The following is a 15,151-nucleotide window of genomic DNA, read 5'->3' on the forward strand; positions in this document are numbered from 1 at the left end:
TGGTTCCCAGCACCCACGTGGCAGCTCACAACTACCTATAGCTCCATCTTCCAGGGGCTCTGGTGCTCTCTTCTGGCCTCTGTGAGCACTGTACTCACATGAACATACCACCACCTAGACTCTTTTTTGTTTTATTATTTATTTACTTTACATGCTGGATATAGCCTCATTCCTCCTCTCTTCCAAGTTTCACCTTCTCCCTCGTCTGCCTTCCCACATTGGCCAGAAAGGGGGGCCCCTACCCACACACCCCACTCACATCAAAACTGAGCTCATCCTCTTCCCCCGTGGCCTGACAAGGCAGTCCTGTCACAGGGAAGTGACCAAAAAGCAGGCAAAGGAGTCGATGTCAGAAACAGCACCAGCTCCCCTTACTAGTGGACCTATATGAAGCCTGAGTTGCCTATTGGCTACAGCTATGTAAAGGACCTAGGTCCAGTCCATGCATGGTCCTTGGTTGGTGCTTCAGACTCCACAGGCCCCTCTGGGCCCTGGTTAGTTGGCTCTGTTGGTCTTCTTGCGGAGCTCGTCACCACTAGGTCCTTTTAGCCTCCCCTTCTTCTTTCCCACTGGACTCCCTGTGCTTTGCCCAATGTTTGCTTGTGAGTCTCAACATCCGTTTCAAACTGCTGCTGGGTGGAGCCTCTTAGAGGACAACTCTGTTAGGCTCCTTTCTGCAAGCATAGCATAGCATCATTAATAGTGTCGGGGTTGGGTCTCTTTGATGGGCGGGTCTTGGGCTGGGCCAGGCATTGGTTGGATATTCTCTCAATCTCTGCTCTATCTGTTCTATCTTTATCCCTGCACACCTTGTAGGCAGGGTAAGTTTTGGATCAACATTTTTAATGAAGTGGCAGTCTACAGATTGGGAAAAGATCTTCACCAGTCCTACATCTGACAAAGGGCTATTATCCAAAATATATAAAGAACTAAAAAAAAAAAAAAAAAAGACATCAACAAACAAGATAACCCAATTGAAAAATGGAATACAGAGATTAAACAGAGAATTCTCAACAGAGGAATCTCAAATAGCCAAGGAGCACTTAAAGAAATGCTCAATATCCTTAGTCAGCAGGTAAATGAAAATCAAAACAACTCTGAGTGAGATTCCATCTTAAACCTGTCAGGACAGCTAAGATCAAAAACTCAAGTGACAGCACGTTCTGGTGAGGACGTGGAGAAAAGAGAACACTCCTCCATTGCTGGTGGGAGTGCAAACTTGTACAACCACTTTGGAAATCAATCTGGTGCTTTTTCAAAAAACTGGCAATAGTTCTACCTCAAGACCCAGCTATAGCACTCATGGGCATACAACCTCAAGTCTTTAAAGAGCCAAGTAAAACAGAATAGGCCAGCCTATTCTAATTAGCCAGCCCAGAGATAGTGAGAGACCCTGTCTCAAAAACCAAGGTGGGCAAATGCTCTTAACAACTAAGCCATCTCTCCAACCCCAGTGAAATCCCTTTATAAACTGTACCGTGCCTGCCAAAATGGAGAGGTGAACCAGCCACTCTAAAATACACCACACGTTCTTGGATTTTAAAAAGGAAATGTTTATTGTTGTGTTACAAGGTGATTATAAACTCCTCTAAAAAAAGCAAAGATGGATTTAAAATATCAATATACATATTCATCTAAAAAGCAAAAGAGGAAAAAAAAAACCACGAAACCCTGCAAAATACAGGGCCGTTGTCATTATGCATCAATACACAGAGTTTGTATACTGCAAGACAGGTCACACACCAAGGATCCTTCAAACACTAGCGCTCCTCTCCTTGTTGGTTGGTTTCAGGGTTCTTTTCTTTGTGTGCATTTGTTTTTTTGTTTTTCGTTTTTTACAAAAGTTTAAAATATCTTAAAAATATTTTGAAGTTTTAAAAAAAATGTCCTGATGAGCCAGACATATTTCTGAAGGAGGCAAAACCCATGTTCTCAACTTTCTCTTGTGCTAACTACAGTCACAGTTGTTAGGAACTGGAAAGGTTAATTGGGTTTAAAAAAAAAAAAAACGGAGCTACCGTCTCATTTTGAAGCCAAATATATAACAAGATGCTCTGTCCTTCAGGGAACATGCCAGAACATGCCTGTAGTGATACCGCCGCCACCCCCTCTTTCTTACCAGAGAACATGGAAAACCAGCTTCCTGTGAAGAAGACCTGACTACTGACTGGGAGGTCAGCGCAGAGGAGGGGAGGCAGGAGCACTGCTCTGGCTTCCGGGGCACCCCTCTCCATCTTGGGGTATCTGGGTTTGTTCTGTGTATGGTTTTGGGCTTGATGAAGGAGGGATGTGCACACAGAGGTATTTATGGTGTCCATAGGGACAGGAGGGGGGGGTCTCAGGTTTGAGTTGGGACTTAGAAGGGCTTTCTCTAAAGGTGCCTTCCTGGCTTGTGTCTGCATCTTGGAGAGAAGAACTAGCTGGCTGGCTGGCTGACTGACTGGCACCTGTTTAGACTGCTGCCTAGAGCACTGCCCCACCCAGAGGGTGGGACTGGAATGCTGTTGGCCACTCTAGTGACACCCTTTGGTAGAGAGAAAACCCCTTCCTGTGCAGAGGGGGACACATGCTGCTTTCTCCTCATGCTTTGCCATGGTCTGCATGGCCTACCAGGGCGGGTTAGGGATCTGAGGTGAGGACTGTGGGCCAGAGGCATAAAGGGCACCCTCCCCATGGTCTTACCAAGAGGGATTAAAAAAGAAACCCTCTCAGGCTACTTCCTGCATATCCTTGGGCTGCATGGAGGCCAAAAGCCTGCCCAAATCCTCTGCCTAAGGCTTTTCACACTATCAGTGTCTTAGGCCCTCAGTTTCCTGGGGTGCAAATTTGGGGGTAGTTGTGTATTAATTCCTAGCTCCCACGGGCTTCGGGGAGGGAGGAAGGGGTAACATGGGGCTGGGGTGAGCAGGAGTGTGAGGGCGGCCGGAAGTGGACCCCGCTCTCTGCGCTCTACCAGCATGGAGCAGGAGGCCCTCGTCGGTTCTGGCCTTTGGTTCACAGGGAAGGCCTGACAGTTTGCTTAGACGATGCCCTGGCCCTGCCTTCCCTCTGCCTACACCTTGGAGAGCCTGGAGCTACAAATTACTCAATTGTCCAGTTCCACTAGGCTCACAATGCAAGTCTCTCCCACTCTAGGACTCAGTTCTCCTGTTTACAAAGGTCCCTTGGATTGGGGGCCCAGTAGGGACCCTCCACTTGGGGGCTAGCATAGCTCTCAGGACCAAATAACATCTCCCAGGAGAATCCTCCTGAGTCCACCCTGGTCCTCATCTCAACCCAGCAATGGACCTTGCTTCCTGTCTACAATCTGACAGGCAGGGCAGAATCTGGCCTGTTCCAGGCACGGGCCAGTTGGTGGGCAGCTTAGCCCTCTCTCCAAGAGGCAGGTGGACCAGAGTCACGAGCTCTACTTCAAAATGTTACTTACACACAGACATTAAAAAACAATCATCACCACAAAGGTTGTCAGGATCAGGGGCTGGGTGAGAGTGCTGGGTATTGAAGACAGGTGTGGGGGTAACTGTTGGGGGAGTGGGCTCAGGAGGCGGCTGGCCTTCCATCCAGGCGGGGCCTGGGGACTTGGCCCGCTCTTGTCTTTGGTCTAGAATTTGATCTGGGAATGATACAGAAGGTCTTTCTCAGGCCATTTCCAGAATGATGCCTCATGTCTGCCAACCCAAAATACTGAAGGCTCGCCAGAGAGGCGTGCCCGGCGGAGGGGAAGGGTAGACGGGCATGACCACAGACTCTGCCGCAGCCGGAACGAGCCCCCTCTCCCTTACTCTCCACCTGTCTTCAATCACCCACAGTGGTTACTTTTAAGGTTCCATAAAAACAAAGGGGCACATTACAAGTCGGTAAAATCGGGGAAGGAAAACAACACTCAAAATAACACAAGAGCAAACAGAAATACACAGGACGATAGGAACACGGCAGAATCATGCGTGGCTGAGTCAACAGCCACTGGAAGAGGACTAGAGGGTCACTTGGCAGAGTACATTGCTTTGGAGACAGAAAAAAAAATGTGTACATTTATCAAAGAGGTTCAGGATGGCACAGTTGGGCCCAGTAGAGGCTGGGGTAAAGGTGTAGCGCCCTCTTCCTGGTTCAGAAGGAAACAGCCCTGCCTGAAGTCTGGCAGCTCTGGAATGCGGGCCTCATCTCTGTGGAGGCAACTTTTAACCCACAAAAACTTCCCTTCGTCTTCTCTCCAGTTCCCTGGGGGAACAAACACCCATCCAGCAGCCACCGCAGTGGCTTGGGAACAACATCTGAGGTCACTGCCAGGTCGGTTCTGTACTCGAACTCCAATACATCTAGATCCAGTGTCTACAGCCCCTCTGAGCATTCCTTGCTGGGACATTTGTCAAGAGGCGAGGAAAGAAAGTGCCCTCCTAGAGTCCATTTGCCAGTCTCGGGTACACTCACCCTCCTGAGCTGCTAGTATCCTTTGGTCCACTGGCCTCTCCACTGGCCCTCATCAAAATACATTCTGCTTGGGGGAATGCCCTGATGGCCACCCACTCAAATACAGATGACGCTTCCTGAGTGTGGCCCTGACTCTGAAGCCCAGGCTGGCCTCAGGCGACAGTGCCGAAAGCTCAAGAAAGGGACAAGGTTTCTGCTTAAGCCTTCAGATTTCCCATTCCTGCCTCCAACACCCGTGGTGGTTTGGACAATCAACTGACTACCCCCACCCTCTCCTTCAAAATCAAAGGGAGGGCATTTGGCCCTGGTACAAATGGCTTTCAGCTATTCTCAGACTCAGTCCTTCATGCCAAGGGTGGGTTATTATTTTGGCATTTTGTTGGCTGAGAAAGAAGGAGGGGTCTCCCCACAAGCCTGCTCTCTCCTGCCCCTCGGGTCTGTTCAGCTAGTGGGAGCTCCCTCTCCTCAGCTCTCTTCTTCCTCCTGAACCAGCTCAGAAGGGACTATACCTTTCATGAAGATGTGTCCACCACCGCAGGAACATTCCACCCAGCACTTAGTAATTTTTTTTTTCTCTTTTTTGTTTGTTTTTGGGCAGAGCTTTCTGCCAGCTATATAAGCACCGAAGAATTGCTTTTGAAAAAGAGATCCATTTGCTGGCAAGACCAATTCAAGTGGTAAAGTGTATGACAGACTCTAAGTATATATAGTTATATGTTAAAAAAAAAATACAAAGAAAATTTTACCAAGTTCCCATAAAATACATCGAAATTAATATGAAAGTCCATCCTCTCCCCAGGACATAGGCCCATGGGTTTTCTTTTTATACAAAATATCCCCCAAACCAAAACAAAATACACATATACAGATACACACATGGTACACACACACACACACAAACACTCACACACACACATACACACACACATAGAGTAACATTTTCTGTGACAATTAAAAAAAAAAATCCTAGTACAAATATAAAGCTCTGTAAACCTGGTCCTATGAGAATCTAACGTTAGTAAACAGCAGGAAAGCGGCGCCGGTCACGTGGCCCGGACCTCACATCATGGTCTCCACAATGACGTGACTGGGCTTCATGAGTGCGCCGTTCATGAGGGTCGCGCGGGAGTGGAAGGGTGTGGCCCCCTCGCGCTCCACAGCCCAGCGGTTGGGCTCCCTGGGGGTCATCAGGTATTTGATTCTCTGCGGTAGGAAGATGATGAGGTGTCAGGAAGAGATAGATCACCGAGGTCCCTTCCCACCCCAGGGGGCGTGCTGTGTGGCATCCGGCCAACAGCCACCCTTTCTGGCCCTTTTGTTGATATCTTAGAAATGGTGGGGAATGGCCCTGGTGTCTGCCAAACAGTGGTTTCCACAGCCAAGCCCTGGACTTGTGCTTAAAGACAGGGCAAACTCATGACCTCCACACGCAGAGCTCTTCCTCCTGAGGAGCCGAGTTGTGTCTCCCTCTGGCTTATTCACCCTGCTTTCTCTTTCTGCTTCTACAGTATGTCTCAGGGGCGGATAACTGACCTAACCCCGACACCCCGGCCCCCCACATGCTCTCTCCAAGAAGAAATTTGTACTCCTTGGCCCCCTGGAGCCTGTGCTTCCTGCCTTCATGAGACAATCCCTCCTGAAGGGTTCAGCCTGGGAGCCTCCTGCAGGGAAGATTCTGCCCGTTCAGATAGAAGCCTGCTGGAGAATTCTCAGATGGCCCCAGACACCCAGAGCCCAGGCTTTTAAGGGTGGTGACTGATCATGGAATTGGTGAGGGAAGAGCCCTAGTCCTGTCCAAGGACACTAGGAAGTCACCAGGGAAGCTAAGAATGGAACTTGGCTCTTGCTTCCCATCTCCTGCCCACTTCCTGCCAAGTGTCTGCTCACGTAGAAATGGGCCAGCAGTTAAAAAAAAAAAAAAAAAAAAAGGAAGAAAAAGAAGAAAAAAAAGAGGAAACAAAAAGGCCCACCTAGGTGTTTACATTCAACTACAACTGTAAGATCTGTTTAAAGCCTGCATGTGTGAACCATGTTGTTCTGGGGCCCTGCTGCTTATTTAGAAAGATATTATTTCACTCAGGAATCCACATTGCCACATTCTCTTGGGAAAAACCACAAGACCTGGCAACTCCAGGCTATGGCCTTAATGCCGTCGACCTAGCCTGCCTGCTCTGCCTTCAGCCCCGCCTCTCCTGCATCCATACTGAACACAGGGCTCCATATGCAAAGTGGGCAGTCAGGGCCGTCTGCATGGGAAGCTCAGCCTGGTTACTACTGGGGGTGGGGGGGGGTGGGGGCACCTGGACAGCTTGTGTTGCTGCAGGGGCTGTAGCTCACACTAGCTGTTGGGGGGGGGGGCGGGCATCCTTCCTCGCTCCCTTCCCCATGTGGCTCACTCGCAACAAACCTGTGCACATGGGCCAAACCATGGGCCTTAAATGTGGGCCTTAATTTAAGCCAGGCAGCCGGATTTCTACCTATAATCCCAGCACTAGGGAGACTGAGGCCCGAGAGCTGAGCGTTTGAGGACAACCTAAATTATATAGTGAGTTCTAGGTCAGTGTGGACTATAGATTTAGATACTGTCTCAAAAAACAAAGCAACAACAACAAAACAGTTGGACTTTCAAGAGGCCCTACCCCAACTTAGTGACTGCGAGAGAAGCTGTCAAACAAAATAGGCCCCTAAAGACTCCTGTCATATCTAACTAATTCATGTCTGGGTGGTAATGATCCTGGGGGAGCTGGGGGTCCTAGCTCCAATCCTCTATACTCTAGGATGGCCTTGGGGGTCTGAGACCTGGACATGTCCCCTAGGATCCTTCCTTGTCCCTTCTCCTCCCCTCCCATGCAGCACAGCCCCCTTTCAAAGGGAGGAAGCCTGGGCCAGCTTAGCAGGGAGCCAGGGCCCCAGGACATCCTGGCTCCAGATTTCTTTTCGTAAGAGAATAAAAACAGCCCAGAATAAAACTGTGGGGCCTTGGAGCTGGCCCAGGCGCAAAGGTTAAAGTAGATTCTGAGAAAGGGATTTCATGGAAAGAGCAGAGGACTGCCAGGCCTGGAGGCTCCCACACTGTGGGAAGAATTCCTGAGGAGGCTGGGAGAAGGGAGGGGGCACCATGAGGAGATGGGCAGTCACCGGAGGCCAGGAGCAGGGCAGAGGTGGTGGCACACCCCGGCACAAAGGGTGGCCTGGTGGGCGGTGGTGCTGGGCTTCCTATTCAGAACTCATGTCCTGTCCTGACTTAGAGCAGAGATCCCCACACCCTTTAGCTTGGCATGAGCTCACTGTCTCCTCTCTAGCCTAGCCATTGACACCCTCTGCACCCCACACCAGGACCAGAAATGTCATCGCAAAGCCTTCTCCAACATGAATGGCACCTGCCCCTGTTCGGCTACATCGTATTCCTGCCTTGGATTACCCTGCCTTTCATGGGGTAAAAGAAGACCCGGGACTCAGATAGGGCAAGCATTGTCTAACGCCTGGAAACCGACACTGCCTGTTTTCCAACTCCCCTTGCCTGTGCCCCATGCTCACCACGCTGAGCGGTCCCTCCGTCCGGCAGAGGAGGATGACAATGACCAAGGGGATAGACACCATGGAGGAAAGGGCCAGGCTCCAGCCCAGCCCAATTGCCCAATCAGGGTACACGTAGGATTTGTTGTAGGTCAGGGGTACATACTTAACAAGAGAGAAGATGAAACATCCCTGTGGAAAAGAGAGAGGGCAGTCAGAGGGCTTCTAGGCATTTGAGAGCAGGACAGGCCTTATCTGGGGTAGGGCCTCTCTTCTCTCCTTCCTATTGAGATGGGTGGTATTATGCCTTAGGGGTCTCTTCAGGGGAAATCTGACCAAGCTCCCCAGGTCTTTTGGAATACAAATCGAGTTGGCCCATAGCTATTACCTCATCTTTTTTTCTTCTGCCCTTATCCCTCAGGAATCTTTCTAGCTCTTCAGCATGTGCCCAGGGCCTTACCACAGGCTATTTCCCCCTGCCTGTCCTCTTTTTTTCCATCTTCTCACCCTACATTCAATCCAGTGGACTGGCCTTGCTTGCCCAGGCCCTAGTTTTTCTTCTTTCCAGAAGCCAAGTGGCTCTGATAGCCAGAGTCCAGCAGTTTTCCTCCCTTTAAGTCAGAGGCGCTCAACCTTCCCAATGCGGCAACCCTCTAAAATACAGTGCCTCAGGTGATCCCCTAGTCATAAAATTATTTTTGTTGCTACTTCATAACTGTACTTTTGCTGCTGTTATGAATCATAGTGTAAGTATCTATGTTTTCCAATGGTCTTAGGTGACCCCTGTGAAAGGATCATTCAACCCCCAAAGAGGTTGTGATGCTCAGGCTGAGAATCATTGCTCTAGAGCGTCTCTCGTCTTCAACACCAGATGTGGCTCTAGGTGCAGGTGCTCAACAAATGTCAAAGGTGTGCATGAGAGCCAGGCAGCCATCACCACTCTGCACACTGGAAACCAGGTCTGGTCCCAATGGCAGGGTATAGACCTGGCCTTGGCCTGAACCCTAAAGGTGTGCAGAGTCCACCTTTGCCTTTGAGAGGGCGTCTGGCAGAACTACCCTGGAACCTTCTCCTCAGAATGAGGCACCCCACGGAGAGCCACGGGTGAATTACCCACTACCTAAAACAAGGTCTGATGGGAGACAGTAGTGTGGAGTGAAGGCAGGCGGTCCACAGGGCCTCCCCTTCTCTACTGCTTTCTGCCTAGAAAGCTGTGGCTTAGGTGAAGTGAGCCCCAGAGGCCGGCCAGCTGCTCTGGTCTCTACCTGGCCTTTCCAGCGGGAAGCCTCATTCTGCTTGGACCTCTGGTCCAGCCAACTCCTCAGAGGAGAGAGAAGGAAACCAGGATCAATGTGAGAGTGACCTCAGCATAAGCCTGGTGTAAATGAGGATGAGAGTGCTGGCCTGAGCCCAGCTGACTGCATCTCTGCTTGGTTTGGGCCTCCAGTTGCTGTTTGCGATCTCTTGACTTTGTCGGGGGTGGGGGGGAGGGGGATATGTGTGCTGAATGCCACAGTCATGCTCATCAGATTCTAAACCGTCACCTGCCACTTAGGTCGCATGCCAGGGTGTCCTTGTCACAGAGGTGAAGAAACTGAGGCCCAGACAAAGAAGTGAGTTAGCATGTCCCCTTGGCCTGGCCTGGGAGCAGAGGTCACAGGAGAAGGGACATGTTAATCCCTGAACACTGTGAAGGACATCTGGACTCCCCAAGGTGTTGGCCAGAAACAGCAGTGCAGGTGGCAAGCAGTCCCACACTTGCCGATCCCCAGGGTGGTGGCTAGGATCTACTATGAAAACTCAGTGGCTCTTACAAGCAGTCTTAGAGAACGACCTTGCAGAAGGTACCCACGCAGGCACCAAGGCCACCTCCAAGGTGAGAGGCAGCCTGCCCTAGTGTCCCTGAAACTGCCCTTCCTCTTTCCTCTTCTTCATAAACTCCTACTGATCCTACAAAACCCTACTCAACCAAGGTAGCCCCCCCCACCCCCTCTCCCGGACATAGCCAAAACAGGCTTTACCAGAGGCCTTACCCAGGAGGTGCTAACAGAATGCGGGCTCACGAGGTGAAAATGTTAGGCACGGGTAAGACTTACAGCACAGAGAGCTGGAGTGATGACAGCCCAGCTGTACTTCATCCAGGGCCCAGGCCGATAGCCGATCATGTCTTCAATACCATCATATAAGTTATCACCGCCTACAAGAGATAGCAGTTTGCCCCTGGTGACTCGGTGCCCAAAGCCAGAATTAGCCCTGCAGCGGGGGCTACCTGGGGGCCTCTAGCCACCAGGCCTGTGCCTCCACACCAAGCATGGCCAGTGAGACTCAAATGCAGCTGGAGGCCTGCATTTTGCTGGAAGTCTTAGACAAAAGCCCACATCTTAGTGTGGCCAACCTCAGCTCCCTAAAAGGCCAAAATAGACCATTTCTGGGCCAAACGGTAGGTTACCGTAGGCTCTGGCATGACAGTGCCCTCAATGGGACTTTTTTTGTGATGTGCTCAAAGAGCATCCCGGAGTGAACAATTTTCCCTCATTAAATTCTCTGCCCAAACGAACAGCTTGAAAAGGGATGTACAAACATGTATACTCACCGTATATCCAGGCAATAACAACACATTCAAAGAATGCAACCCACAAAAGGCATACACCACTAGCTGCATAGTAGTCAAAGAGTTGAAACACATACATGCCACCCTGCGGGGAAGAAAAAATAAAATAAAATAAAGTTGGTTTGTTATATCGTCTCCAAGTCCCTTCATATGTGGCGAATCAACACACGTTTTTGTTTGGTTGGGTTTTTGTTTGTTTTAAATTCTAAAAAAAAAAAAAAAAAAAAAAAGGGCAAAAAGCTAGGATGACCAAATACAGATATTAAAAAAAAAAAAAGATATTCAGGGCCAACGGTGTGGCTCATAGCACTTACAACAAATACTCTAGAAGCCGAGGTGAATTGCTGTGAGTTCAAGGGCAGTTAGGGCTATATAAGAAATTCAAGCCAGGCGTGGTGGTGCACACCTTTAATCCCAGCACTCGGGAGGCAGAGGCAAGTGGATCCCTGTGAGTTCGAGGCCAGCCTGGTCTACAATGCAAGTCCAGGACAGCCAAGGTTACACAGAGAAACCCTGTCTTGGGGGGGGAGGGGGAAGAAATTCAACTTCATGTTTGACATACAAACAGGGTTGGGGAGAACACAACACGCCTTAGCCACACAAAGGGTCAAAGAAGTCTACATACACAGGAGGTCTTTAAAAATATCAAGTGTGGCCTAGTCATGGAAACCCAGTGCTTGGTGAGTGGGTGTTATCTCACTTTAGAGGGGTGTTCTTACAAGTACTTCTGTAAAAGTTTCTCCTTCCGGTTGAAAAAAAAAAAGTGGTGATGGCTTGAACAGGGTTTAGGGTAATGAATGGAAACCTTCTCCTAGAGACCTCAAAAGCAAGTTGGTATATTGGGGGCAGGAGAGCATGCTCTGGGGGGACACCAGACTCATCATCCCCTCTTATCTGTCCTCTCTCCAGCCACTGAAACCTCTACCCTTCAACCTCTCTGTTCCCTGTTGCTCCTGGCTTCTCTTCCTCCTATTTAAAGTACGGACCCTGCCCTCTGGTAATAGCGTATACTCTCCTGAACAGATGCCCACACAGATGGAGATGGCAGAGTACTTGCCAAGAAAGTGACCACAACATGTAAAGAAGAAGAAGGAAGAGGAGGAGGAGGAGAAGAAGAAGAAGAGGAAGAAGAAGAAGAAGAAGAAGAAGAAGAAGAAGAAGAAGAAGAAGAAGAAGAAGAAGAAGAAGAAGAAGAAGAAGAAGAAGAAGAAGAAAAGAGGGTGGAGGGGCTGGAGAGATGGCTCAGAGGTTAAAAGCATTGTCTGCTCCTCCAGAGGTCCTGAGTTCAATTCCCAGCCACCACATGGTGGCTCACAACCATCTATAATGTAGTCTGATGCCCTCTTCTGGCCTGTGGGTGTATATGCAGGCAGAGCACTGCATACATAATAAAATAAATTTAAAAAAAAGAAAGAAATTTCTAAAAAAAAAAAAAAAAAAGAGGGTGGAGGGGCTTCATGGTCATTTGCAATCTAGACAGACTAGGGATTGGGAGCCAAGCTAAAGGAGGTGTGTTAAGGGGACACGTACACACTGGCCCCTCTCCTAGATGCTGTCTCCTGTGGCCTTGGGAAATCCAAAACTAGGAAGGGAAGTCCCTCACACTACCCAGAGTGACAGTCACCTACCTCTGTCATCATCGTCAGCCCCAGCAGGTAGCTGATGCTACACACGATGGCGATGAAGATTTCCCGACGATAACCCTTCCTTAGGAAGGATGGGTAAAGATCAACCAAGGATGTGATCTGTCCTTCGACTTCAACAAACTGAGGGGTGAGAGGAGAGAGAGAAAGGGGTGTGTGGTGGCTCAGCACTGGCCTGAAGCTCAGGAGGAGGGCTGGGCACACTTGACAAAAGAGAAGAGTAGGAGCCCTGCCCTGTGTCCTGGGCTTACGTCTCAGGATACCCACCTGGAAATCCATGTAGCCAGACCCTGGGCTGTGCAGGCAGCCATTGTGGCCTGTGGTCCAAGCAACTCAAGAAGAACGACTGTACTCAGGTCATTCCCGCCCTCATCACTCACTGGAGACTCATGGGAGAGCAGCTGCTTCTCTAGGAAGCCAGGGACAGCTCTCTGCCCTGACACACTTGAGGGTGAGTGTGTGGCCATGGCAGCCTCTCTCCTTGGTCAAGGCTGGTGCCACACACATCAAAGCATGTTGTGCTCAGCCAGAACTTTACAAGCAGGTCAACCTCCGCACTAACCAGTTGGGAGACCCCGGGCAAAACCCGGTCTCGGTTTCCTCATCCACAGCACAGAAGGCACTTCAGGTCTGGCTCACATGATGCCTTAATAACTCCACGGGAAGCCCACCATCCAGGGACCAGTGGTTTCAGACATCATAGAGAAAATTCCGGAACGTCTCCACACACCATCCACACAAATCATGCTCAAGGACGGTTACCAGCCTTTCAACATCTTTTCACCTTTGTACCTAATGATTTATCTTGGAAACTGTGCTGTATCCCTACACAAAGAGCCACCTTGCCTTTTAACAGCAGCATAAAACTGGCACAATGGCATCCCTTGTTATCAGTCTTTGGGCAGGAATACGCAAGTCTGTAACAAGATCTTGGCAGTGCTGGGGTGTAAGGAGCCACAGAAGTACTTAAATTAGAGAAGCCACACCCAGACTGCACTGAGCCATTCAAAAATTGAGACGATGAAAGTTGGGGATGGAAACACCTGGCATGCAAGGGATTGGTCCACGGCACAGCTTAAGCCAAACATGGCAGTACAATCTTGTAATCCCAGCAGCACTCAGGAGCTAGAGGCAGAAGGCTTAGTCGTTCAGAGTCAGACCTGACCCCATAGTGCATTTGAGGCCAGTCTCGTCTACACGAAATGCCATCTTGAAATAAAAAAGGCAAAAAAGGTTTTGGGGACAGAAGTTTTCCCAAATTCCTCTGGGAAAGATCCAACCATGGAGGCCTTTGGGAGGTGGTGAGGGAAAGAGCAAGAATGGACAGGATCAGAGAGAAAAATCCCTCTCAGGTATCTGAAGGAACAGCACTCCTGCAGCCAGGATTTGGGGACAGGATGACCAATAACAGGCTCTTATGCAGAGCTCCAGGACAGAGGGAGAGTTTATGACCTCTGACTGATATGAGCAAAGGGGGTTTGAACCTGGAAAGCAAAAGAGCTGTGGCCTAACCGGTGGCCCCAGTGCCAAGCTACAAAAAAACGAGTTAAGACCAAAGGCTGCGACTCAAGAGACAAGATGGGCCTCTCAGCCTCAGTTTCTCTGGCTGCAGAAAGGGCACCAGTGACACCCAGGTTGGGACACTGCAGGGACAGGAGCTAAGGTATACAAGTCTGGGTGCAAGTGGGCTAAGGAAGAGCATGCGCCATCTCCAGCACTACGAGGACAGAAAACTGGGCAGGGCTTGGAGTGCAGCCTCCACTTGGGAGGATGGAAAAGCTCCAGGGAAAAAGCCTGACATTAGACGTGCTCAATGTCAATGAGCTGCTCATGGGAAAAAATGGCCATGCGACACCTGGCACTTGGTGTCATCTCACACAGAGGGACTCTCTACACCTCCATGTGGGGACAGTTTCTGCAGCGCCCTCCTATTTCTCCAAGTTCTAAAAACTAGTGTTTGGAGGCCAGCCATTTTCTATTTCCTTGCTCACTTGTGCTTGAGTGACAATACCATCAGGCGCCATTTAAACGCCAAGCATTGGGCCACACATGGTGGCGCACACCTGAATTCCCAGCACTTGGGAGGCAGAGCCAGGGGGAAATCTCTGTGAGTTCGAGGCCAGCCTAGTCTACAACGAGAGTCCAGGACAGCCAGGGCTCGTTACACAGAGAAATCCTGCCTCGAAAAAACAAAAACAAAAACAAACCACCAAGTCTTGGGAGTCCTGCTTTACAAAGCAAGGTAAAAAGGAACATTTCAAGGCCAGCTCTCACAGTGCCTCAAGATTCTCCCCTCAGCCTGTGGCTCAGCTGAGAGTCCATATCCTGCACTGAGCCCTGTTCCTACAAGGGACATCACTCATGGCCACCTCAGGCCGGGACTGCGGTGAGCCTGCACGGCCTGTTTGGAGCCATGGTGATGTCACGCTTAGCCACTTATTAACTTGTGTTTTTGTTTTCTTCTTCCCCTCTGAGCCTGGAAGATGTTCTAAAAAGCCACTAAAAGGCACCGCATGGGGTCTGCTCCCAGGGCCAAGCTCTCAGCACAGGAATCATTAACAGAATCCTGCTTGTTTACAACAGTTTGTCTGCCCATCACCAACCAACTGCACAGGATTTGTTTTTCTGGCTCCAAAAAGTTTTCGCTGTCTTCGCTGTTAATCTGACCCCTTTGGCTGCCAAGTCTTGCATTGTGTTCTTGACCTTGCTGGCTGTCTCCTCTCTCTGGACTCGTTCACCTTTGCCTGGATCTGAGTCCCCAGGGACCATCCTGACAGGGCCATTGAAGGCTATGTCCTAGCCTACTTCAATAAAATGAACTTTTCCTGAAGCGGCTGGACCCCAAACCAGCCTTCCCAGCCTCTTTAGCTGGGCCTGAGCACATAATCAACTGCCCTGCACACACCAGCCTCACTCCTCGCGTCTTAAAAATACCCAAAAAGAAAAGACACTC

The 15,151-nt window shown here is 49.9% G+C and overlaps 1 protein-coding gene across 2 annotated transcripts in view; it reads right to left on the reverse strand.

Moving 5' to 3' along the window:
- Nucleotides 1–1,529: 1,529 nt before the first annotated feature.
- SLC6A6 (solute carrier family 6 member 6) overlaps nt 1,530–15,151 on the reverse strand; it is a 76,040-nt gene continuing 62,418 nt past the window's right edge. For both annotated transcript variants that reach the window (XM_084764949.1, XM_084764948.1), the window contains exons 11-15: nt 12,184–12,321; nt 10,538–10,640; nt 10,041–10,141; nt 7,966–8,136; nt 1,530–5,631 (exon numbers count right to left, since the gene is read on the reverse strand). In XM_084764949.1, the coding sequence (XP_084621075.1) occupies nt 5,488–5,631; nt 7,966–8,136; nt 10,041–10,141; nt 10,538–10,640; nt 12,184–12,321 (657 nt within the window). In that variant the 3' untranslated portion in view covers nt 1,530–5,487. The remainder of the gene's footprint in view (nt 5,632–7,965; nt 8,137–10,040; nt 10,142–10,537; nt 10,641–12,183; nt 12,322–15,151) is intronic.

The sequence above is a fragment of the Acomys minous genome, assembly GCF_964271855.1.
Source record: "Acomys minous genome assembly, chromosome: 17".
NCBI lineage: Eukaryota > Metazoa > Chordata > Mammalia > Rodentia > Muridae > Acomys > Acomys minous.